The 22816-nt window shown below is 46.3% G+C and overlaps 1 protein-coding gene across 9 annotated transcripts in view; it reads left to right on the plus strand.

Moving 5' to 3' along the window:
• PRRC2B (proline rich coiled-coil 2B) overlaps window positions 1-22692 on the plus strand; it is a 46238-nt gene extending 23546 nt beyond the window's left edge. For 4 of the 9 annotated variants that reach the window (XM_084219556.1, XM_084219557.1, XM_084219558.1 and 1 more), the window contains exons 14-32: window positions 2242-2446; window positions 3183-3402; window positions 4030-6093; window positions 6223-6422; window positions 7092-7237; window positions 7664-7805; window positions 8410-8489; window positions 9197-9388; window positions 9525-9719; window positions 10145-10231; window positions 10786-10890; window positions 11481-11673; window positions 12844-12941; window positions 13583-13710; window positions 14303-14540; window positions 15936-16112; window positions 16791-16882; window positions 17401-17521; window positions 17919-22692. In XM_084219556.1, the coding sequence (XP_084075682.1) occupies window positions 2242-2446; window positions 3183-3402; window positions 4030-6093; window positions 6223-6422; window positions 7092-7237; window positions 7664-7805; window positions 8410-8489; window positions 9197-9388; window positions 9525-9719; window positions 10145-10231; window positions 10786-10890; window positions 11481-11673; window positions 12844-12941; window positions 13583-13710; window positions 14303-14540; window positions 15936-16112; window positions 16791-16882; window positions 17401-17521; window positions 17919-18059 (4824 nt within the window). In that variant the 3' untranslated portion in view covers window positions 18060-22692. The other 5 variants (XM_084219561.1, XM_084219560.1, XM_084219563.1 and 2 more) reach the window with 5 other exon arrangements.
• Window positions 22693-22816: the final 124 nt, after the last annotated feature.

Below are 22816 nucleotides of genomic sequence, written 5' to 3' on the forward strand. Positions count from 1 at the left end.
GGGCTGCATGAGATTTCCTTGCATCCTGTGATGCTCAGGCGGTTGTGGGTAGAGCTCTGCCAGGTTCGTCACTTGCCTGGGAGAAAAATACAGTGCTGTCAGAAATGTTGACTTGTCTTGCACGGTTGTCCAGGCATCTCCTGACAATTGGAACTTTTAGGACTCTGTAGTTTGTGGCAGAGCTCTGGTTTGCAAATGTTCATGAGCAGGAGAATCTGTGGGTGTTCCCACATCCAAAACCATGAGTGCCTGAGTGGCTGTCTTGGTGCTTGTGTAGGCCTGGCCCAGGGGAGGTTCTGTTCCTTGGGCTAGCCTTGAACCTGGTGAACATCTCCTTTTACTCTCTGGCACAAGATGAGCTGCTGTTCTTCAGCACTACTGCAGTGTCTGAATGCACACGACAGGGGAAGGGGAAACCCTTGGGGTTCAGCTGCTTCCGTTTCACTCAGCACTTGCTGTGTCCTTACCATTGTAGGTATGTGCAGCCATTTGATTGCCGGGGCAAACCGCTTAGTTTGGCAAGTTCCTGGACTGCTTCTGGGCTTGGAGGGAGTTCTGGAGTAGCACACTTCTCATTCCACTTCCTGCCTTTGCAGAGGGCTGGTCCTTTGCTCAGCTCTCATCTAATACCTACTTGGATTTTTTTTTGTGAGGCTTTTTGAGACCGTTGTTTTCTTTGCACCATAAAAATGTTTGGTCTTAAATGTTTCATTTTGGTTGCTTTGAAAACTCTTCTGGGGCACTGAGACATCAGCTGAGCTGCTTTGTGCATCTTGGCTCTTGCCTGACCTTTCAGTGCTGTATGTGCCATACGTGCTGTGCAGCTCTGCTGCCAGATGCAGTGGGTCTCTGTAGGGCAGCAGAGCCAAACCAAGGGACAGAGTATTCAGGCTTCAGATAATGCAAAGTTAATTGCCATTCTTCATAAAATAACCACTTGAAATGGGATATCATCAATGCTGCCTGCAGATCTTAGTGAAGAGCTCACAATTGCCTTTTGCTCAGTAATTGCTCTTTTATGGATGTTCCCCGTGCTCATTGCTCGGCAGTTGACATTTTCATGATTCAGATGTACAGCAGCAAATGCTGCCTAATGTTACTCTTGAAAAGATATGCTCTTAAACTAGAAAGAATTGGATGTCTTTGCTGTCATGCTAATAATACCACAGGTCATCACTACTGGAAGAACATGAAGTTTTATTTTATTTTCTCTTATCCTCTCTGATGTTAGTATGTATGAGGCAGTGCATGTTTTGGCTGGCTTGTATTGCTGCTTTTGTAGCTCCATGAAGAGAACATAATGGAAAAGTGTTGGTATTGTGAAGGAAATAATTTCTCCGAGGTACCAGAGGACTAGGTAATGTAGATATAATCTGCATTTATCAGAGCCTTCCTTGCTGTAATGATGTGTCAGATTCAGATTTAAAGGTATCTCTTTTGCTCTGCAGTTAGGGATTGGCTTTTTTAATAAACAGTTACAGTATTTGACATTGTTGTAAGCTTAGCAAAGAAATATGGTGGCATGTTTGACAAGTAAGTAGATGCATTTGATGTTAATTGGAGCTGTTTAGGTTTTGAAAGCTTTCTTCAGTGCACAAAACTCCTTTCAAATATGTATTCTTTTTGGACCTTCAGCAAAAGTTAAATGTCAAGTCAAATTAACATCATGACAGTCCTCAGCTAAAGGAAGGTGGACTGGCTGTGTGGGAGATGGGGAAACAACCTGCAAGTGCCAGCCTGTCTGAAGGATGGCCAGGAAACACTGTAAAATGTTCATAGCTCTCTTAATGTGATTTAGGTTTTTTTTATCTAATCTGTTAAACTGACAGGGGTGGAACTAATATATCTACACTCTAAATAAATTAGAGATGCATTTCCTGAAAAATGTAGCATCATCTGAGGTATTTGGTACCAGTTATGAAGTGGCATTTGACAGGAAGCTGTCCTGTATTCATTCAGGAGTGTTCCCATGAAGATGCAAATTGTGGTCTTATACTGATCCCTTATGTTTGGTCACATAGCCTGGTCCACAGTGGTGTGATAGCCTGGCACCCTCGTATTTACAGAATAACAACTGCCACATTCCCAGCTGCTAGTGAATTACCCCTGTCTGCCCCACCCTCCCATCTGATTAGAGATTGATCCTTTGATGATGGCACGTGTTTTCCTTTGGCTAACCAGTACATCAGTGTGATTCCTGGCACCACAGCCATGTCCAATGGCCCATGCTGTTCCTTGCAGGAGCAGCTGTACAAGATGCAGCACTGGCAGCAGCAGGTCTATCCTCCCCCATCGCACTCCCATCCCCAGAGGACGTTCTACCCGCCGCACCCGCAGATGCTCGGCTTCGACCCCCGCTGGATGATGATGCCGTCCTACATGGACCCTCGCATGGCCCCGAGCCGCACCCCCGTGGATTTCTACCCTTCAGCCCTTCACCCTTCAGGTGAGGTGTTGTCAGTGTTTATCTTGGCCGTTGAGTTGGTTCATATCTGGAAATTTGCTGTGCATCTTAAGCTCTGTCCAGACTTTGCATTCTGGTTGGCATCCCTTCTCTGGGGATGAGAAAGCTGGTTGCAGTGGGAAGTGGGAGACTGGGAGGGAGGGCATCTAGACACGTGTCTGTCCGTTCTTTGCACTGCAGTGGGAGACCTTCCCTGGCTGCTTTGTGACCTTAGTGGATATGACTGATCTTGCCCCTTGGAGGAAAGGGTAGCAGATCCACTGATCTTGCTGTTGGAGGAGAAGGATGAGTTTTGGAGTTACTGCAATAATGTGAAATCTTAATAGATGCCTTTTAGTCAATGTGATGGAGAAACCCTGTAGTTCCTGAACTGTGCACTTTGCACCTTCCTATATTGTCCTGATCTTCGGAGGTGTGAATGTAAACATCAGGATGTATAAATCGTTCCCTGGAGTTGGTGGGTTGCTTGATCCCAAGCCAGTGATGTGTTGTAGTGTCTGTGTGGGCTGGGCTCTGAGAGCTGTGTCATCTTCTGTATCACTCCAGGTGTATTTCCCAGCTGTGCATTTTCCAAGCACAGGCTTCCCTTTACAAGGGAGGTTTCCATGGCTGCAGCCGCCTGCTGCCTGAGAAGTAAGCGAAGTCAAGCTAGGAGATTGTTAAATTCTTCTTGTCTGTGAAATCCTGGTGCTAATGGCATGAACTCTGTTGTGAGCAGGAATTATGAAGCCCATGATTCAGCAGGACTCCATCAGTGGGAGCAGCTGTCGGTCTGAAGATCAGAACTGTCAGGCAGGGCAGGCAGAGAGGAAGACTGCTCCCTTGGATCCTGTGCCAGTGTGGGGCCAGGACAGCTACACATCCCTGCAGAGCAAAGGATACTCCCTGTCACATCAGAAACAGGCTGACAACATGAGCATGGAGGGGCTGCATGCCAGGTGAGTGCAGAATTCCCCTGTCCTCATGCATGCTGGGATGGGAGGTGCTGCTCTAAGCCATCTGCTGAAAAGCAGGTGTAGAGCTGGCCTGAAAGATGTCTGTGAACAGGCCCAAGTACTGATCTGGGAGCACCCTTACACTCCTCAGTGTTTTAGCTGTGGAGGTGTTTACAGACTAAGTTATTCAGAAGTTTTCTATCTGACCAGCTTGGAGCCTGTTTGGGGGGAGAGGGGCACTTGTCACCTACATGGGAAGGTATAAAAAACCATGAGTCAAAAAATCTGATGATTGCTAGTTTGCCTCCTACTTTTTTTTAGATATTCTAAAACCAATTCTTTGTTTTCAGATCTCCACATCATTGGAGGTTAAATCTTCCTTCATTTCTGGAGTTTGCTGCTCATCATAGGAACTTGTTTTCCTTTATCATGCATTGATTTAACAAACCAGGCAGTACAGTCTGGGGCTGCAGCAGCTCTGCCCAGCATTTTTGTATTTATAAGTTAATTGCCTTATGATTTACCATAAACCTTAGTTTATTTCTTTTCACCTCTTGTATCCAGCCTGGGCCCTTGGAGATGTGCTGTGCTCTGCATTACCTGACTTTCCTTTGTTTGTTTTGTTCTCAGGAATGAAAGTTACTCTGCTTCTGGAAGGCCGGAGAGTCTGAGCACTCAGCGAGATCTCTTTGAGGAGAGAGGGGAGGAGTATTTGAATGCTTTTGACAAGAAGGCCCAAGCAGACTTTGACAGCTGCCTGTCTTCTCAGAGGATAGGCCAGGATCTCCTGTTCCAGCACCAGGAGAGTGTGCAGGAAGCCTGTCCTGCTGGCAGCCGCCATGCGAACCTGAGATGTTCACCCCTGGAGCCTGATTTTATCCAAACAGAGAAGAAGCCTGAATATAATGGTTGGGATATCAGCCACCATCAGAAACCTGCAGAGACAGCAGCAGAAGTTGCTGAAGAAGTACCCCGTGATGAGCAGTCCTTCAGTGCTGACCCATGGAAGAAAGAAGGAGCCAGTACCAAGCAGGCCACTGAAGAGACAGCAGAGTGGGCTCCTGAGAGCCGCAGCACCAGCGGGCAGCCCCAGGAGCAAATGGGGAGGACACGGCGGTCGGGCCCCATTAAAAAACCAGTCCTGAAAGCCCTCAAGGTGGAAGAGAAGGAGAAGGAGATGGAGAAGGTTAAACTGGAGGGAGAGGACAGCTCACGCCCGCTGAAGGAGAAGGCAGCTGTTCAGAAGGTAGAAAATGAGTCAGATGACTCTGCTGCCTTGCTGAACTCCACGCGTTACCTGCTGGATGACAAAGGTTCTTCCCAAACCAGCCTTGCACGAGAGGCTGAGAAGTCCCAAGAGGAAGAAGAGGAGGAGGAGGAAGAAGAGAAGCCAGAAAGAACCTGGGAGAACAAACTATCCAGAGAGAGCAGCGATCTCCCTCCCACAAAAAGAAACAACTGGATCTTCATTGATGAGGAGCAAGCCTTCGGTGGGAGAGGTCAAGGGCGTGGGCGAGGGAGGGGCTTCAGAGAGTTCACTTTCAGAGGCCGAGGCACCGTTGTGAGCAGCAGGGGGGTCTACAACAACAACCAGAGGAGCAGCCGGGGCCGAGGGCTCCGGGAGTTCAACCAGCCAGAGGACTTCCCCAGAGGCAAACCAAGGCGCCGGATTGCCAGTGAGACACACAGTGAAGGGTCAGAGTATGAGGAGCTCCCCAAGCGTCGCCGGCAGAGGGGCTCAGAGAACAGCAATGAAGGCTCTGTGCTGGACAGGGAGGACAGTGATTTGAAAAAGGGAGACTTCAAAGAATCTTGGAGGTCCAACAAAATCTATTCAGATGATCACAATAGCCTGGATCCTAAGACGAGGGCTCCGAGAGCCTTTGGGAGATCACTGCCACCGAGACTGAGCAACTCTGGCTATGGGCGAAGGGGGTTCATGGGTAAGGAGCCCACCCAGTGGCAAGGCAGGAGTGGGGGAGGAGGGTGGCAAGAGTACAGCCACACGTCTCCATCAGACGCTTTTGGGAGCAGGCAGCAGTCTGACAGGGACTACATTCAGGATTCTTACAAACACACGGATTCCTTCTCCAGCCGGGTTTTTGATGAGAGTCATCTGGATGACAAAAGGCACTTTTTCCAGGAGGATTACTCAGCAGATCAGGAGAACATAGAGAACAGGCCCTTCAGGAGGCGGCGTCCTCCCCGCCAGGACAAGCCCCCACGGTTCAGACGCCTCAGGCAGGAGAGGGAATCAGTCGGGCAGTGGAACCCCGAGGAGGGAGGCCCTAATCTGCTGCCCAGCCAGTGGCCAGGCAGACCCAAACTGGGCACTGCAGAGAAGAGCAGCATCTCGGGCAGACGCTCTCCTGAGCTGTCCTACCAGAACTCTTCAGACCATGCCAACGAGGAGTGGGAGACGGCGTCTGAGAGCAGTGACTTCAGCGAGCGGCGGGAGAGAAGAGATGGAGCTGCAGAGAGTGAGGGCCAGCTGGAAGGTGGCCTTGGCACTGGGAGCTTGGGAGAGAAGAGGGAACTGGCAAAGAGGAGCTTCTCAAGCCAGAGGCCGCTGGTGGACAGGCAGAGCCGCAAGGCTGAGCCGGCAGGGTTTGCAGAGCAGTCTGTCAGGACTGGTGTGGGAGCAGCTTCCAGATATGAGAGCCAGCAGAATGGGACCCTGATAAAGAGCAAAAGGTAAAGTTGTTTTCTGATCTGTGATATATGCAGATGTTGGAGTGGACATGCACCCCATGCATTTTCTTCTTGTCGCTACTATTCGCATTCTGCTGATGAAACTAAATCCTTTCCCTTCTTTCTGTGTAGGTCTCCAGAAGAAGGAGGAGGCCTTGGCAACACCAGTGGTGGCAGCAGCCACTCCATTTATAGCTTGGATAGGGCCTCCCATGTGAACTCAGAGAGTGCTGAGGGGCCAGGTAAAAAGCCAGAGAAGGAGCACAAATCCCCTGCACAAAGAGCAAGTGAGAAGGGAGAGGCCTTGTCACAGTTTGAACTGAGTTATGGAAGTGAGTATCTTGATTCATTTGCTTATTTTAAGAGGATAACATATTATGGCTGACTGATTGATTAAAGCCAGACTGATTCAATGCAGTCTAATTTAATATCAGGTTAGGGGCTTTTTTTCCATTTATTTAAAGAAACAAGAAAATTCTTGTGTATCTAAATAGAAAAACATGGAAGGTAAAATTGTTAAATTTTAAATGCAAACTTTTCAGCCTGACTGTGTCTCTAATGTTTCTTCTATAGAAAGTTTGTATTTAGGGAGAATATTTCTGTATTTCTGTCTAAGATGCTAATGTGTTTTAGGCTTGAAATTTATGTTGTGTGAAGGAAGTTGAGAGAGGATCCAGAGTGGGGAATTTGAGGCTGAGCTAATGGCAGGGAGACAAGAAATTAGTATCTCTGAAAAGAGAATTATCTGAGTTATCACACAGCTCCTCCAGCTGAAGTGTGCTCATCTTGAAACAGAGGAGGCAGCAAAGTCCTGCAAGATAAAGTGGCTGAGAGGTGTCAGCAGACTACATTATATTGTTTCCTAAATGTAGCTGCTATGTTGCTAGGTGAAATTATTGTGGCGTGGATTGTCTTTGGAGTGCACTGTTAGAAATATTGCAATTACAAAGCTTTATATGCACACACATGTGCACTGTGTTCTCTCTGTGTGCTTTGTTCAGGTACCATCATTGATAACCGGGTGTCAAACACAGCAGAAGAGAATGAAGTTGGTTCCATGGCAGGGGAAGGCTTCATTGAGGTTCTTACTAAAAAGCAACGTCGTTTGCTGGAAGAGGAGCGAAGGAAGAAGGAACAGGCTGCTCAGGTGAGGAATGGGAGACAGAAAAATTGGACCTGTTACATGGTTTTGATTGCAGTCAGAGCAGGGCCCCAGAAAGTGTTTGTATGAACAGAGAACATACAGTTGACCATGCCAAAGTAGTACAGATCCTATATTGGGCCCCAGAAACATTTTTAGGGCTGCTGGTCTGAAAAGAAGAGTTTGATTTCTGACTATTCTTGGCTTGCAGCAAAATTGCTAATTGGGAGTTAGTTTCTAGAGTGGTCTTCATCCAAAGCAGTTTGGCTCTCTAAGCCAGCTGCTGGCTGTAGTTGGTGGAATATTGGGCAGCCTTTGCATCTGACTGTGTTGTTGCCAGAAGAAAACCTCACACTGCAAAAAGCAGCTCTCTCCAGCCTTGTTAGACTGGGGGAACTTCCCAGGCTGACACCTGTGCCTTTCCTGTCACAGGCACCAGCCAAGGCCCGCGTCCTTCAGTCGCGCATTCCACCACGATTTGCTAAGAAGCAGAACAGCCTGTGCTTGGAGCAGAGTGATGTAACAGTGTCTGGAAACAGCCTGGGCACAGAGATCTGGGAGAGCAACAGCCCAGGTAGGCTTAAGTCTTTGTTCCAAAGGGTTTCACAGAGCTGGAGTCCTTTGGGATGTGCAGCAAGGATGGGGTCCATGGTTCAGAGGAGACAGCCCTCTCCTGCCTGATGCTGGGAGTGGGAGGGGTACTGGCAGACATGTGGAGTAGCCTCTGTTCTAAGCTCTGTGGTTTAGTGTTCAGCCATCCTGTTGCTGGCCATGTCAGTCTCCTAATCTGCTTCTTGGGTCTTTGTTTCACATTAAGTTAACTACTATACAGCATTTTATAGCTGCTTGGGCTGGATCTACTTTTTCTTATTTTGCTTTCCTACATTTTCTCATTTCTAGCCTTGAGTGGTTAGTGCCTCCCTTGTTTCTCTCCGCCCTGTCTTTCTCTTGTTGTTATGTTCCCTAAGAAATCTCCTCCCTGTTCTCTACTCTCACTCCTCATAACCTGTGTTCTCTGCTGCATCATGTCTCAGATGTCTGGGCAACACTTAATGTTCTGAGGTGGTGAAAATACCCTTTCTCATGTCTAGAAATGGAAGGTTGATGGTGTAATGTGTACAGGGTGTGCTCATAGCTGTGTTTCAAGCAGCTGAACCCTGCCCTCAATTCTCTTCCAGCACTTTCCGTTCAGTCTCCTGGCAGTGATTCCTGGAGCAAGCCTGTAAATACCTTTAATGGTACTGAGTCCAGCACCGAGGTAAGTGGCTCCTAAGGTGCCCTTCAAGGTATTGTGTGTATAAAGTATTAATGCAGGTGGCTTTTATGCTTCTCATTGCTCCATCTGTGCTTAGTGACTCTCAGCTCTGCTTGTGCCATTTTAAACTGTCTCTTTGCAGTTTTAATTTGAGCTTGACGCTGTTCAAATCTTGACCTAAAGAGCCAAGCCAACACTGCTTGGTGTTGTGTGTGGGTATAAATCTGGAGTAACTGTGTGATAGAGCTATTCCAGGGTTATGCTCATCACTGGGTGCACACTGTGGTTGAGGAGGGGCAGAATCCCTTAGGTCCTGTTTGTGCCTTGTGCCTGTGAGCAGCGTGTAGCTGTAGCCTTAATGCAGGGAGGGCAGAGGAGTTCCTGAACTCTTCATCTCTGTAGACCAAGAGTTCAAATTTGATTTGGGTCCCATGTGAAGTGAGTTTGGCAGTCTCAGCCTGGTTGTTCTGTGGGACACATTTCCTTACTGTGAAGCCATGGTCTGGTTGGTGCATCAGTTCCCCTGTCTCAGGGCTGTGTAGAGCTGAAGGAGCAGCCAAGGGGTGCTGCAGGTCAGGCCCAACTCCTTTGCAGTTAACCAGGATGGCGATTTGAAAAAGGGACGTGGTGTTGCTGTTCTCTGGGATGTTTTTTCCTCGGTGGTGCTGGGTCGGAGTCCGGGGCTTTAACACATTTCGTGCTTTGCATAGCAGGGATTTAAAGGCAGCCAGGGGGATAGTGGCATTGACTTGAGCGCGGAGTCTCGGGAATCCTCCGCGACCTCCTCTCAGCGCAGTTCTCCATATGGCACCCTCAAACCAGAGGAGATGAATGGGGCTGGCCTGGTGGACTCAAAGCCTGACTGCCAGAAGGAGCAAGTGCAGAAGCAAACTGATAAAAAGGTAATCTGGATTCGCAGCCAAGCCAGAGCACAGAGTGAGAGACGTGAAGTGGTTGTGTTGTTGTTGATAGCGTTTTTAAGGCTTGAGGTTGGGTTATTCGGTCTTTGTGTCTCAGCCTCTCTGCTTTCCTGTTAAGGATTCAGATCAAGGCTCAGGACAGAACAAGGAACACAAGCCCGGACCAATCGGCAACGAACGCTCCCTGAAAAACAGAAAGGGTTCGGAGGGAACGGAACGGCTGGAAGGGAATATTCCCCCTGTTAATGGGGTGGAAATTCACGTGGATTCTGTACTTCCTGTGCCACCCATTGAATTTGGAGTAAATCCTAAAGTGAGGATTGAATTTAATTTTATCTTCTTGGTGATTTGATCTTGTTGAGGCATGAAAAGTGGTTTGAGGCGGAAGGATTATTTAGAGGAAGCTTCCAGCTGTAGGTTTGCCTTAGATTTCATTACTGACACAGACCAGGTACTCAGGATGCCCTGGCAAACATTTAGTAACCACTTGGAAATACAGTCCCAAGGACCAGCTGGGGTGGTAACAGAGGTGAGGGACAAAATCATGGCCAAGCTTTTGTGTGCCTCGGGGGGTTGCCTGCTGCTGAGTGCTGAGAGGTGTTTTCTGTTTCCAGCAAGGCTTACTGGAGATCAGTCTTTATTTGTAGTGTCATAATTCAGGCTAGAGTCATTAACCATGAAAAGCAGAGGGGTGGCCTATGGACCTGGATTTGAATTTTATGTGTTTTGCTTTTTCAGGACTCTGACTTCAGCTTGCCACCTGGTTCTGCCTCTGGCACTGCAGCTAACCCTGTCACCAAATTGCAGGATGCCTTGGCCAGTAATGTAAGTATTTTTTTCTCTTGATATTGATTCATGGGAGATACTCCTTAGGTATTTCATTATTCCATGTGAAAGAGTGAGCACACTGAAAGCCCAGCTGGTAGCTCAGCTGCAGACAGCAATGTGAGATACACACAAAAGCTGCTTTTGAAATGTCTTCAAGTTTGTAGTCTGTCTGGTTTTGAATTTGGAGACTTGTCTTATAGGGTGTTAATTTTCAGAAACAGGTTTTGTCTGAAACTTAGGTAGTTTCGAAGTATGGGACAGGAAGGAGAACTTCTGCAAATTGAAGTTATTGGATCAAACTGATGTTTAAGTGGAAGCTGATATAGTTCAGCATAGAGGGGTGTCTTTGCACATAGCCAAAGCTTCCTTTATTGCAAGAGCAGAATGGACCCTAGATGAATGTGGCACTTGGCTTGTGTAGTACCACCAGGGACTGAATTCTTTGATGTGCACTTATTGGAGCTGCCTAGCTGAACCTCTGTCAGCCTTGGTGGCTCATACCATTCTCCTGAGAGTTCACAAATATTCACCTTTTATGACTCTCCCCTCAGGCAGGGTTAACACAGTCCATTCCCATCCTGCGAAGGGATCATCACCTCCAGCGCTGCATCGGCCTGAACCCCATGTCCTTCCCCACTGCTGACCTTACTCTTAAGGTAAGGAAGGTGTGTGGATGCCATGTCTCTGTGGGGAGATCACTCTGAAGGTGTGTGGATGCCACGTTTCTGTGGGGAGATCTTTCCCAGAGTATTTTGTTAGGTATTGCTAAACTTTGATTAGCTTTTGTAAAGGTTATGCATGTGTGCTCTTCAACATGAGTGCAGGGGTGTGTGCTTGAAGTCCTTGTCAATTGTAGAACCAAGTGCAACAGAGCTTTCCTATTTCTGTACTGGGCAAGGTGGCTGCTCAGGGATCCTGGGAAGCCTGGTGGTGTAAAGAGAGGGAAAAACCAAATAAAACCCACCCAAGTGTACAAACAAGAACAACAAAACCAAATAAACCAAACCAAAACCCACTTCCATCCAAACCTGAGAAGCCCAGCAAATACCAAGGGATTTGAGTGTTTGTGAAGGGTTCTTGTCCATTAGAAATTGTTGTAGAACCCCCTGACCTCAGACCTGTCAGCTTTCCACTAAGCCTAGAGTGTAGGGAATTTGAGCTCATAGGTCACAGGTGGGCAACTGTGGGCTTTGGTAACATCCTCCCCATTTGAACTGTCTGTAGTTACTGTTCTTTGTTTCCATAGATGGAGTCTGCTCGTAAAGCTTGGGAAAACTCTCCGAGTTTACCAGAACAGAACTCCCCAGGAGGTGCAGGCTCAGGCATCCAGCCTCCTTCCAGTGTTGGAGCTTCCAACGGTGTCAGCTACAGCTCTTTTGGTGGAGTTTCTATGCCTCCCATGCCTGTGGCATCTGTAGCACCTTCTGCATCTATTCCAGGTAGCTGCAAACTGATTGTTATCTGGGAGTCATCCTCTGGTTCTCCTAGATGGGAGCATGGTGAGAAGAGCTTCTGTGTAGAGTAACTGGCTGGCTGGTGTTTGACAGATGCTTAACAACTCAGGCAAGGCAGAAAGAGGGACAGTCTCCCCCCTTTAAAGGATGTGACTGGTGAAAGCTTAATACAAAGACAGCTTTCCCTGTGTGGTGGCAAGTCTGTGATCTTGCTTACCCTTTACTCTGTGCCCAGTAGAATAGAAGGAAAGAGACCTATGGCTGAGAGGCCTCAACAGTCCCAATATCAGTATGAGCCATTCCTCTGCTTGTTTTGCCTTTGAAGCCACGTGTTCTGAGCACCTTTTGCTTTTAGCAAAACAGCAACTGGCTTATAGCTCACAGAACTCTGGGAGAGGGGAAGGTGTTACTGCCTTTTAGTTAAAGGAGAAGCTTAACTCAGTCATGTTATTGTGTGTAATTAGGGAGAGCATCTGGAAAGAGGAAATGTACTGGGATTCTCTCCATGGGATGACTCCTGGGTCCCAAAGGACTTCTTATGTGTGCACTGTCTTTCTCATGTCTCAGTTGAGGAACAGAGTGAAATTGTAGTGGCTGTTGTTAGCTTCCACTTGGTAAACAGATTGTTCCAAGTCAGGTGATTTCCTTCCTCACCCACCCTGATCTCGCTGCTTAATCCTGTGGTTCATATCTGCACAAAAGCACAGGAGTGGCACAGTAGTTACTAATTGGTGCCACCCTTGGGGTGAATATGGCTTTTAGATCTCATGTGTCAAGGCCTTAAACACCGTGTTTGCTCTTTCTGTCTGTCTTAGCTGCAAGGATGAGATGATTGCAGAGCAGATTCCTGGCATTTAGTTCAGAGTACAGGTTACCAATTTCTGAGCTGCTAGTATCTGACTCTTTTGTAGAGGTGGGAAATCTGGGTTTACATTTAGCCTCTGACAGGAAGGTATGATTAATTCTCAGCAATCCTGCTACTGCTGATGTTGGTATGTGGATTTAGGAGCTTTACAGACATTTCTGAATGGGTATTATGTTTGTGTTAACTTGCTGAGAGGTAGGAAATAGTCTTGACTTGCAGATCTCTGCAGTCTGCTGTGCCTGTATCTCCCCTGTACCTTGAATTTACAACCTGCCTTTTGTGATGTCCAGGTAACCATATTCCACCCCTGTATCTGGATGGCCACGTGTTTGCAAGTCAGCCCCGCCTGGTCCCTCAGACGATACCTCAGCAGCAAAGCTACCAACAGGTAAGGGAGCAGTACAGCTTGCAGGGGGTGTTTCAAGGATTCTTCATGGTGGCACTTAGGAAACAAGGAGTAATTTTTCACTTTCATAGCCCAAAGGAAATTAGATGGGGCTCCCTTTAGGTTCCTTGAATGCTTCTTCCCAGTGGGTGTCAGAGGTTAGTGGAACTGAAGGGAAGGAATTGAGTTCTTCCCCTTCTGAACCAGTGCCCTTGGACTGGTTTTAACTGAAGCAGATGCTGAGGCCTGTGTGAGATGAAGTGACTTTCAGTGAATTCCCCAGCCAGTCAATAATAATGAGTGACTTCAGTAGTGAATAGGGTGTTGATAGGGCTGGGAAGAGCTCTTTCAAGCTCTTCAAGGTGAAGTACAGGCAGGTGAGAGCTGGGATTGTCACTGCCTGCTCTATGTTGGTTCCCTGGTGTCCATCAAATGCCTCTTGCAGGCATCAGCCTCTGGATGTCTGGGCAGTGTCTTCCCTGGCAGTGCTGCTGTTCTGGGGAATGATGCAGGGCTGGGTAAAAGCCCAATGTAGGTAATTGTCACTGCAGATTGACTCATGCAGCAAACTGATGGGTTTTTAACAGCCCTGGAGAGTTTCTGGCTCTTCTTGTACCTCTCAGTCATATTAATTTCTTCTGCAGGCTGCTGCTGCCCAACAGATTCCCATTTCCCTCCACACATCCTTACAGGCCCAAGCTCAGCTTGGACTGAGGGGTGGTCTGCCTGTTTCCCAGTCCCAGGAGATGTACAGCTCCATACAGCCCTTCAGGTAACTGCTTCCTGTTTTCCTTTCCTTGTGCCTTGCTTTCTTATGTTCCTGATGTCTGGGTCAGATACCCCACACTCATCTTCCCTTTCCCCTTTGTTCAAGTGCTGTTTCCTTCCTCTAATAACAGTGCCAGTGTAGGGAGCATGAGACTGAAAAGTCTGAATTAGTAGCTAGTGCTTCAGAAGCCTAAACACTGAGGTTTAATAACCCTTCTTATTTGCTAGAGCTGTTGGAATCTTTAACTTCTCATATTTTCCTGCTTTACAAAACTGCTGTAGACTTTAGGTAACCTGAATCTTCCCTTAACTACTAATGCACAGGTTGTTTTGTGGGATATTGAAACATAAATATTAAATACTACACAACATTGTTCTGTTGAATATTCTGGCAATACAGGGACGTGGTTGTAAAAGCTTAAGAGTGGAAGTAAAAGATCCTGGTAACTAAAATGGAAAGTGGCATCACAGCTTATTTCTAAGCTGTCAGTTCAGTCTGACAGCGTATGGCAGGCAGGGTATGGTTTGGCAGGGTGTGCTTGTACAGTCTCCAAAGGTTTTGTGCATCATGACTGAAGCATGTTTTTTTCCTGCAGGTCTCAGGTGTACATGCACCCCAGTCTGTCCCAGCCCAGCACCATGGTCCTGACAGGAGGCACTGCTCTGAAGCCTCCATATTCCGCCTTCCCAGGCATGCAGCCCTTGGAGGTGGTGAAAACCCAGTCTGGGTCCCCCTATCAGCCCATGAACGGAAGCCAGGCACTGGTTTATGAGGGGCAAATAAACCAGGCTGGTATGGGAGCCTCCCAGATGATGGACTCTCAGCTCACACAGGTTAGGAGCAGGACTGGCGAGCCACTCCTTTGGTCCAGGCTAATTCACAGCCACATGTTTCTGAGGATGGGTTGTAACATGTCTGTCTGAACTAAACTCTTTGTAAAGAGGCGGAAGATATCCCCGAGACACTGTTCTGTGAACCATGGTTTCACATATGCAGCACCTTATTTAATGAGATGGTTGCTCATACCTTGTCTGTCCCTGCTGAGACGTCATTTTGTCACTTGGAAGTCAGTCCTTCCAGTGCTGCATGCATAGGAGGCCATGATGCAATGGTTGTCCTAAAAGCACCTCTTCTGAGAGCCAAATCCCAGTCATCTCTCCCATCACCTCAGCTTCCAGGGCAACTAGGAACTTGTATTAAAGGCTCATCCGTCTTCTCAGTTCATTTGTCGTCCAAGTCTTATTTACAGCTTCAGCTGATCTGTTTGGCAGAATCCTAACAGGAATTTCAATGTGTGAAAATGTTTTAATAAAGCATGGTTCACATAAAAACATTGAATTCTACTGTGACCATAGCTGTGTTTGTGGGCATGTGCTCTGATTCTCTGGAGAAATTTGATAATTTTATTAAACTCATCTTACGTTTATCTTGTGCAACTTGTTAAGGTTTATTTTTTGTTTCAGAGGGATTTTTATGTTGTGGCTGACGTAAAGAGTTAATCCTGAAAGTAACTTAGGTGAGGAAAATATAGAGAACACTGGCAAACGAAATATTTGAAGAAATGCTTTATCCATCATAAGCGAGTAATAACTTGGTTTCTTTTGCCAGCCTTAGATTGGTATATTTATTTATTCTAAAGTGTCGATAGAACCTCCCAAATCCAGCAATTGTGAGAAAATCAGAAGGAACAGGAGGTGCCTCAGCCCTGAGCTACAGTATTTTTTTGGTAATTGCTCCTAATTATGTCCATCATTGGTTTGAAGGTCACTGTGAAACATGGAACTGAGGTCCCCATCGCTTTCTCTGGAGGTCCCGTCCTCAGAATATTTTGGTGTAAGAGTGTAGATTTTCAAAGGTGAAAACAAAGCACCTGACACTGCACTGACATTGCCATTGTGTGAAGGGAAAACAGACCCACGTGAAGTGACCATGAGGAAGACTGGAAAACTGGGCTGTAGGAATGGAGAACAGCCCCCATCCACGGGCAGTTAGATTAACTTGATGGCATGTTATAAACCCAGCTGATAAAGAGTGTTGGCAGCACTGCCAGAACATCCATTTCAGTGTGAAAGTCCCTCTGTTGCAGTCATTTGCGTTTATTCCGTGCCAGACTGAGCTGTTTGGGAGCTTCCTTTTGGCAAGGCTGTGCTTTCAGGGTATTGGGAGGCAGCATGTCAAACACGAGACTGTTACTGCCTTTAAGGTAACTACATGTCCTTGTCACACAGCTGACAATGCCTGTGCCTGGCTCCCAGCTGCCTCTGCCCCGCTACGGCTCTGGCCAGCAGCCCCTGCTTCTGCCACAGTCCATCCAGCTTCCCCAGGGGCAAAACCTGCCTGTAGGAGCTCCCCGAAGAATCCTCCCTCCTGGATCCCAGCCTTCTGTTCTTGCTGCCAGCAGGGAGGTAAGGATTAACTCCTGGTGCTGCTCATGGCATTCAGTAACAACCCCTCCTGCGTTGAAGTTTTACTCCTTGCTTTTAAAAGGGGAGAATGGCTTGTTTGGGATCCTTAAATATCCAAGCCAAGGATTGCTCTTAAAATGAAGGAACCCTTTTCCCTTCATCTCCAAAGTGCAAGGCAGCAGTTTTCAGGTTTTGCTGCTGGTCATCATTCTGTTTCCAGGGAGCCACATCCTGCCTTGATCCAGTTTGGAGTCTCCAGTTTTATTACATGTTTACACAGGTTTCCCCAGAGTGCTTGAGGGGTGGTGAGCTCCAGACACAGTTGGAATACTGCCCAGATATTTCACTCTGTTGTGAAGCTTGTCCATTTGAGTAGGTATATTAATGTCATGTCTGGTTTGATGGATTCATATCATAAGTTTGTCTTACTATAGGGGATAGAGAGCACAGCAGTTAACTTCCAGGTTCTGTATTTGCTTGTGCTGCTGGCTTGGTGCTTAAATACAAACAGATTATTTCACTTACAAGCCTCACTTTCTTCACCTGAAAAAGTTTTTCTTCTTTTAAAATGGGCATGATGGGGAGAAGGGCAAACATTCTGCTTAAGTTTTTATATGAAGTAATGAGTGATTTGTGAATGCAAAGATGATACTCTCTCTCACTCATTTTCCTCTGTAGTCCTCCCAGATGGAAATGAAAGGGTTTCATTTCTCCGATGGTAAACAGAGCATGTCCTCCGGAGGGTCAGTCCCGTCCCCACACACGTACAGGTGAGACCTTCACACAGCTTGGGCTCCTTAGGATGGGAGAGAAATGTGGTGCACCCATCATCCCTGCACGAGATCCACCTGGCTTTTCATGTCTAGAGCGTGCTCACTTCAGTCCAAGTACTTGTGTGTAAATGCATGGTCATGGCTTTCATTTTGGGTGTGGGCCAGTGCGTGTACCTGACCCGGTGCTTTGTGGGAAGTGCATGAAGTTACTTGTTCACTGGATCTCAAAGACACGTTGGAATTGGTGTGTGCTGTTGTTCCTCGTGAAGGTGGGAAATCTGGATCACTGAATAAATGATTTTGGTCCTGAAGATGGGAGTGCTCATGTCTAGACACATCAGGCCATTGAGGCTTTTGCGAGACTAATTTATTTTTTTTTCTCCTAACCGACCCGCTTGTCGTCATTTGGACTGTGGAGCTCACCGATCTGCACAGCACAGACTTGTGCCCTGTCTATTGCTGCTTTGCTGTCTTTTTTCCTTTCACACATGAATAAGGCTCTCATTCCATTGTAGAATTTACTCCATGAATGTTGTCGACTCTTCGATTTCCAGGCCTAGCTCTGCCAGCCCCAGCGGGAAGCCGTCGGGACCAGCAGTGAGCATGGGCTCTGTGCAAGGACACTACGTACAACAGGTAGTGTACCTGAGTTCTGTGTACGGCCCAAAAATACCTGCTCTTGCACACGTATGCTTGTGCCTTGGGCTGCAGAGGAAAGGCAGAAAGGCCTATGTCACTGAAGCTCCATGTGGGAGTTGGTGTTTCCCCCGAGTAAGTGGGTGTTTTACTGAGTCCAGGAGTAATTCTGTGTGATTTGAAAGTCAGGAGAGATTGGTTCCACTAATTTCTACTCAGTTCTGCTGTGGAGTTATAAGTTACTTGCATTGCCAAATACGTGAGACACTGAGATCCTCAAGTGTGAGGTGTTAGAGGAGCAAATTCAATGTCCTGCATGAATGATGGTCACAGTTTGCTTGTTCTGCCTGCCTAGAGGTGTCTGTCCTAGCTAATGCTTTGGTTTTTGTGTCAAAAGGCAAAGCAGCGGGTGGATGATAACAAAGCCAGTCTGGGAGCAGTGAAGCTGCAAGAAACAGCCTCCACAAACCAGATGAAGCCAGTGCGCACAGGAGCGATCAAACCTCAGGCAGTCAAAGTGGAGGAGAGCAAGGCCTAGGAGCACCTCTGATGCCCAGCTGGTCCTGCTGCCTGAGAGGCACCACAGCTTAGACTGGACCCCACTGGATCTCCTGAAAATCTCACCAGATCTATCCCCACCCCACACTGACTGACTACAGCAACATCATTCAAGCCCCTCTCCCAACAAAGCAGTTTGAAACAGTGGATATGACATTGACCTGCTTGCTTTAAAACAAACCAATCATGTGACTTTTAAGTGGCTTTAGCCATTTTTTTTTTTATTTTCCCCCTCCCCATGCCCCATCCACAGGTAGCTGTGATTGCTCACTTGGCAAAGCCCGTCCTTCTCCTTCCCTACTTCTGTCTCAGCAGAGTGGCAACTGGGGGAGAGGGGTTTAGTTTGAGGTTTTTCATTTTAAAGGCAGCTGAGGTTTTTACAAAAAAGCTGTATCTTTGTTTATAGCAGAACTTTTATATGTTCTCTCATTCCCCCCTTCTTTCTGCTTTCCTCATTCCTTTCAGAAAATTATTCTCTTCAGCTAAAATGGTGTTTTGACAAAACTCTGCTTGGTTTTGTATATGGTTTTGTGCTATGTTGAGAGTTCGAGTTTGTTTGGGTGTATTTCCCCAGATGATTTAGCCTTTCAGACTATTTGATTAAAAAAAACAGGACAGATATGACATTTGTTAATTTTTCAGTATTTTTGTTTTAAGCTAGAGGCAGTGCTTGTAGTAGGAGGAAATGTGTACTAAAGATATGTAGTACATCAGTGCACAAATCCTGAAACTTGCACCACTTCAACACAGCTTTGGGGTGCTTTGTGTACAACAAAATTTGGCATTTTCATTTTAAGGGGAAAACCCACCAGATTTCTTTTGCAAGCTCATAGAGATCTAGGTGTTTAATTTTTCCTTTTTGTGTGTTTCGGATTTTTTTAGTGACTGCAAAACACCCGCCAAAATGTAAATCATAGATTTACAAAATGTAACATTTGTTAGGAAGAAAAAAATTCTCACAGCACGTGGGTCAGAAGAGTTGGTTAGAGCCAACGGGTCTGTATGGACTACTTTTTGTAGTTGTGATGCTCTCTCATGCTCCCTGCCTTGGCTGCTCGAATTCTTCGTGTCTCCTGAGACTTGTCCTATATTGTGTTCATCCCTTGGGGCTGCTCTCCTAAGCTTTGCTCTTTTCCCCGAGTCTTGCTTTCTATTCCTCTATTCCATGGCCTTTTGTAAAATTTGCATAGAAATATGTTGGTAAGGGAGCCCCTCTGCAAGGCACACTTGGAACCTCCTGTTTTGGGTTGGAAGCACGTGGTTACAGAGGCAGATTGGAATCATCCTTCTCCTCTCCTTCCCCAGGTGAACAGCAAAGGGTTCTTTACTCTGATGCAGTTGCATATAGTGTGTGTACAGCATCGTCACCTCACCACTCCTCTCCAGTATTTGATGATCTACACAAGGAAGATCCCAGTGGGAGAGGTTGGGTTTTATTTCTTTGGCTGTTTGCTTTTGGTTTATGTGAGTGTGTGCGTGTGTGTGCGCGTGTGTGTACGTAGATTTTTTAGGACGGACCTAAAAGTTCCTGAAAGGGCTTGGAGTCCTTCACCTGATGGTAGTCTAAAGTAAAAACTACTTTCAGCTAACTTGGTTTGTGTTGTTTAGCTCTTTCAAAATGTAAAGTAGGCTGGTCACTCTGAAGTGAGGGACAGAACCATTTTTGGAGATGGGAGCTTGCTCACGGGCTGTGCATCAGCCTCTGCTGGGTGGCAGAAAGTCATTTGGTGGTGGTTCCAAAGAAGATATTTTGAACAAAGAATGTATTGGGGAAGGGATCTGAAAGGTGTTCTTGTTTCTTCATTTGCTTTTTTTTTCTCCCTCCTCCCTCTCCCCTTTCTGGAAAAAGATCCTTTGTAACTTTGTAAGGATGCATTTGAAGTTTTAAGCTAGGCATAAATATGATTTTTATACAGTAGCTTTAAAGAGCTTAGAAACCTAAACTAACTTAGGCATAGTAATGTCCCCTCTCCATAGGTGTCCCCATGGAACATGGCAGAGAACCCGAAGGGAAAGGGATAGGATGGTACTTTAAGAAAAAATAAGAGTTCTTTTTTTCTTACGTTTTACGGATTTTAATTTCAGAGCAGAGTGTGCCAGCATCTCTCTAGCATCTCCTTAAAGTACAGGGTTTGAGATTTAGTGACAAATATTTCCCCAACCTTCAGACATCTCCCAGATCTGCATCCTCATCTGCTAGTCCTGCTCCCAGTGTTTTCCAAAGATTGCACCGCCAGTAAGTCATCCCACCCTTGTTTCTATTTTCTTCCTTGAAATACCATTAACAGCAGAATTGTCTGTTTGGGATTTTTTTAGTATCCTTCTGCCCAGCTGGCCCTAGCTAATACAAGCCCAGAATCTAACAAATGGCTAAAGAGACTTACCTGAGCCCCCCTCTTCTCATCTCTTCCCTACTCTAGACACACTACTTCAGCTTTACAAAGACACTAACCTCCTTTCTCCCACCTGTGTGATTTCAAAATGGTCAAACATGTTGGAGAAACGGGGTTATTGCAAGATCCCAGTTACTGCAGTCCCTCTGGTGTACATGCCATCAGAACTACCAAACTTCCTGTTGAAAAAGGTCACCCTTCTTTCTCTTTTAATCCCTCCATTCCTTCCCCCAACAGAATAAAACACTAGAATTTATTTATACGTATTTGATGTTGTAGGTCTAGGTGAAAAAGTAATTGTTTCACTGCTCTATTTATATATTATGTCTGAATTATTCTGTGCAGGAAAGGCCAAGAAATGCATGTGAGCTTCATTCCATTTCTCAACTTTGCGTGACTGTCAGCTGCAGTTGGCAAGACTCTCTCTCACTTAGTGGAGTTTTGTGTGATGGAAAGCAGTTTTAGAGCCCAAATTTCTACGGTGCAATATCCTTCTCTGGCATATATTTTTGCTTGTTTGTTTGTTTGTTTGTTTGTTTAAAGCTAGTCCAAGGTTAGTGCAGTTTGTGGTGCTCTGGAGTCTAAAGGAAAAGCCTCTGATCTGCAAAGGAGCAGAAAAGCCAAGGGAGCTGATAAAAATCCAGCATGGAGAGGAGGAAGGAGATGCACAGAACGTTTCAGTACAGTTACGGAGGGTCCTTCTGCTTGCTGTCTGCACTGTTGAAGGGTTGATTTATTGCTGATTTGTTCCTTTGTGAGTTGCTTTTGCTTTGACTGGAAGTCAGCTACCAAATTGCAGTCTCCTCCTGCTGGGAAAGGTGCAGGGTGCAGCGGGAGGGAAAGGTGGAGCCCATCTTTGCAGCAGCAAGCAGGAATGTTGAGAGGCTGCCTGCTGCTCTTGTTCAGCAGAGGGTCTGAAGCACCCGTGGGATCAGTTCCTGTCACACAGGGAGCCATGGCCAGCAGCTCCAGTCAGTGCTGCTGCCCTCACCCCTCCTGCTGTTAGCTCTTCGTTTAAAAACAAATCAACACTGAGGTCTGGGAATAAAAGAAAAAAAAAAAAAGAGGAATAAAAAGGCACTCCAGTATATTTTACAAGACAAGCAGAAGCAGCGCAGTCACCAGTGACACAGCTCTTGCTGTTGATGTTCCATAGCTCGCCCTGGCTGTGCCAGCTGTGCAGTGTCAGCACCTCTGGATGTGTTTGCTGCCCGTCGCACTCCCCTGTGTGGTGTTCATGCAGAGGCACTCACTCCATCCACACCTTCCTTGCAGGAATGCTGCAAAGCCACAAGCTGCCCTGTGGTTCCTGTGTATTTAGAGATAGGTATTCCAGATGAGCTGAGTGTTTTTGCTGTCTCTCACCTCTTGGCTACACCAGTCACGCTGCAGCCAGCACCCCTGCATGCCAGGACCTCCTTCTGTTGCATTTTCTTAACCCTCCCTTTTGCTCCAGGCTGGTTAAGCACAGGTTAATTCCTTGTAGCACTGGTTATTTTTTATTCAGCAACCCAGTTTCTTCATAAGAAAGTTGCATTTGTGAATAAAATTTAATTTATGGCGCCCACCAGCGTGCTTAGTTATGGCACCTGGACAGAAAAAGTGAATTTTGCTGAAAAAAGAGACAGTAGAGTCCAGCTATTTTTGTTGTTTATTTTAATCCAAAGACCACCAGATTTTCCAGTGGCCATAGGCACTCCCTTGGGTTTAGTGGCTTGTTCTGGCTGCTCCAGATGTCCTTGACTGTCCCCAGGAATCGCAGCTGCAGCAGTGAGGCGCTCACCCCTTCGCATGTCTTAGGCATTGTCCTTAGCTGGAATCCTCCCTCTGGTTCTGTATAAATTGCATTTGTTGTTTCTCAAGGGGATATTGTCCTCCTTACAGCTTTTAACTTCATGACCTGTATAGTAAATTTTTTTTGGCCTTTCCTCTCTTTGTCTTTTCATGTAGACCAGATATTTGAAAGGGCAGACGATGGATAATTGTGTAACGTGCAACCTGTTTATATTTTTTGGAAACTTTAACTCGGACCGGAATTCGAATCACGGAATCACCAGGCCAGTTGCGGCACACTCTTTATTGCCCTTCTCCTCGTTTCAGTACCTATTGTTTCTCCTTTCAAATATGTGATTGTATTAGCTCTTTCCATATGAAAGAATTCTCCTTATTTAAATAAAAAAAAAAATTTAAAAAAATAAAGCAGATTATGCTTTTCTCAAATTCCCCGGTCCGTTGTCTGGTTATTTTAGTTAATAAAAAAAAAACCAAATCTAAAAAAAAAAACCCAACAAAACAAAACACAGACACACACAAAAAAAAAAAACCTACACAAAAAAACCAAACC

The sequence above is a fragment of the Fringilla coelebs genome, assembly GCF_963513975.1.
Source record: "Fringilla coelebs genome assembly, chromosome: 21".
In the NCBI taxonomy this organism is placed as follows: Eukaryota; Metazoa; Chordata; class Aves; order Passeriformes; family Fringillidae; genus Fringilla; species Fringilla coelebs.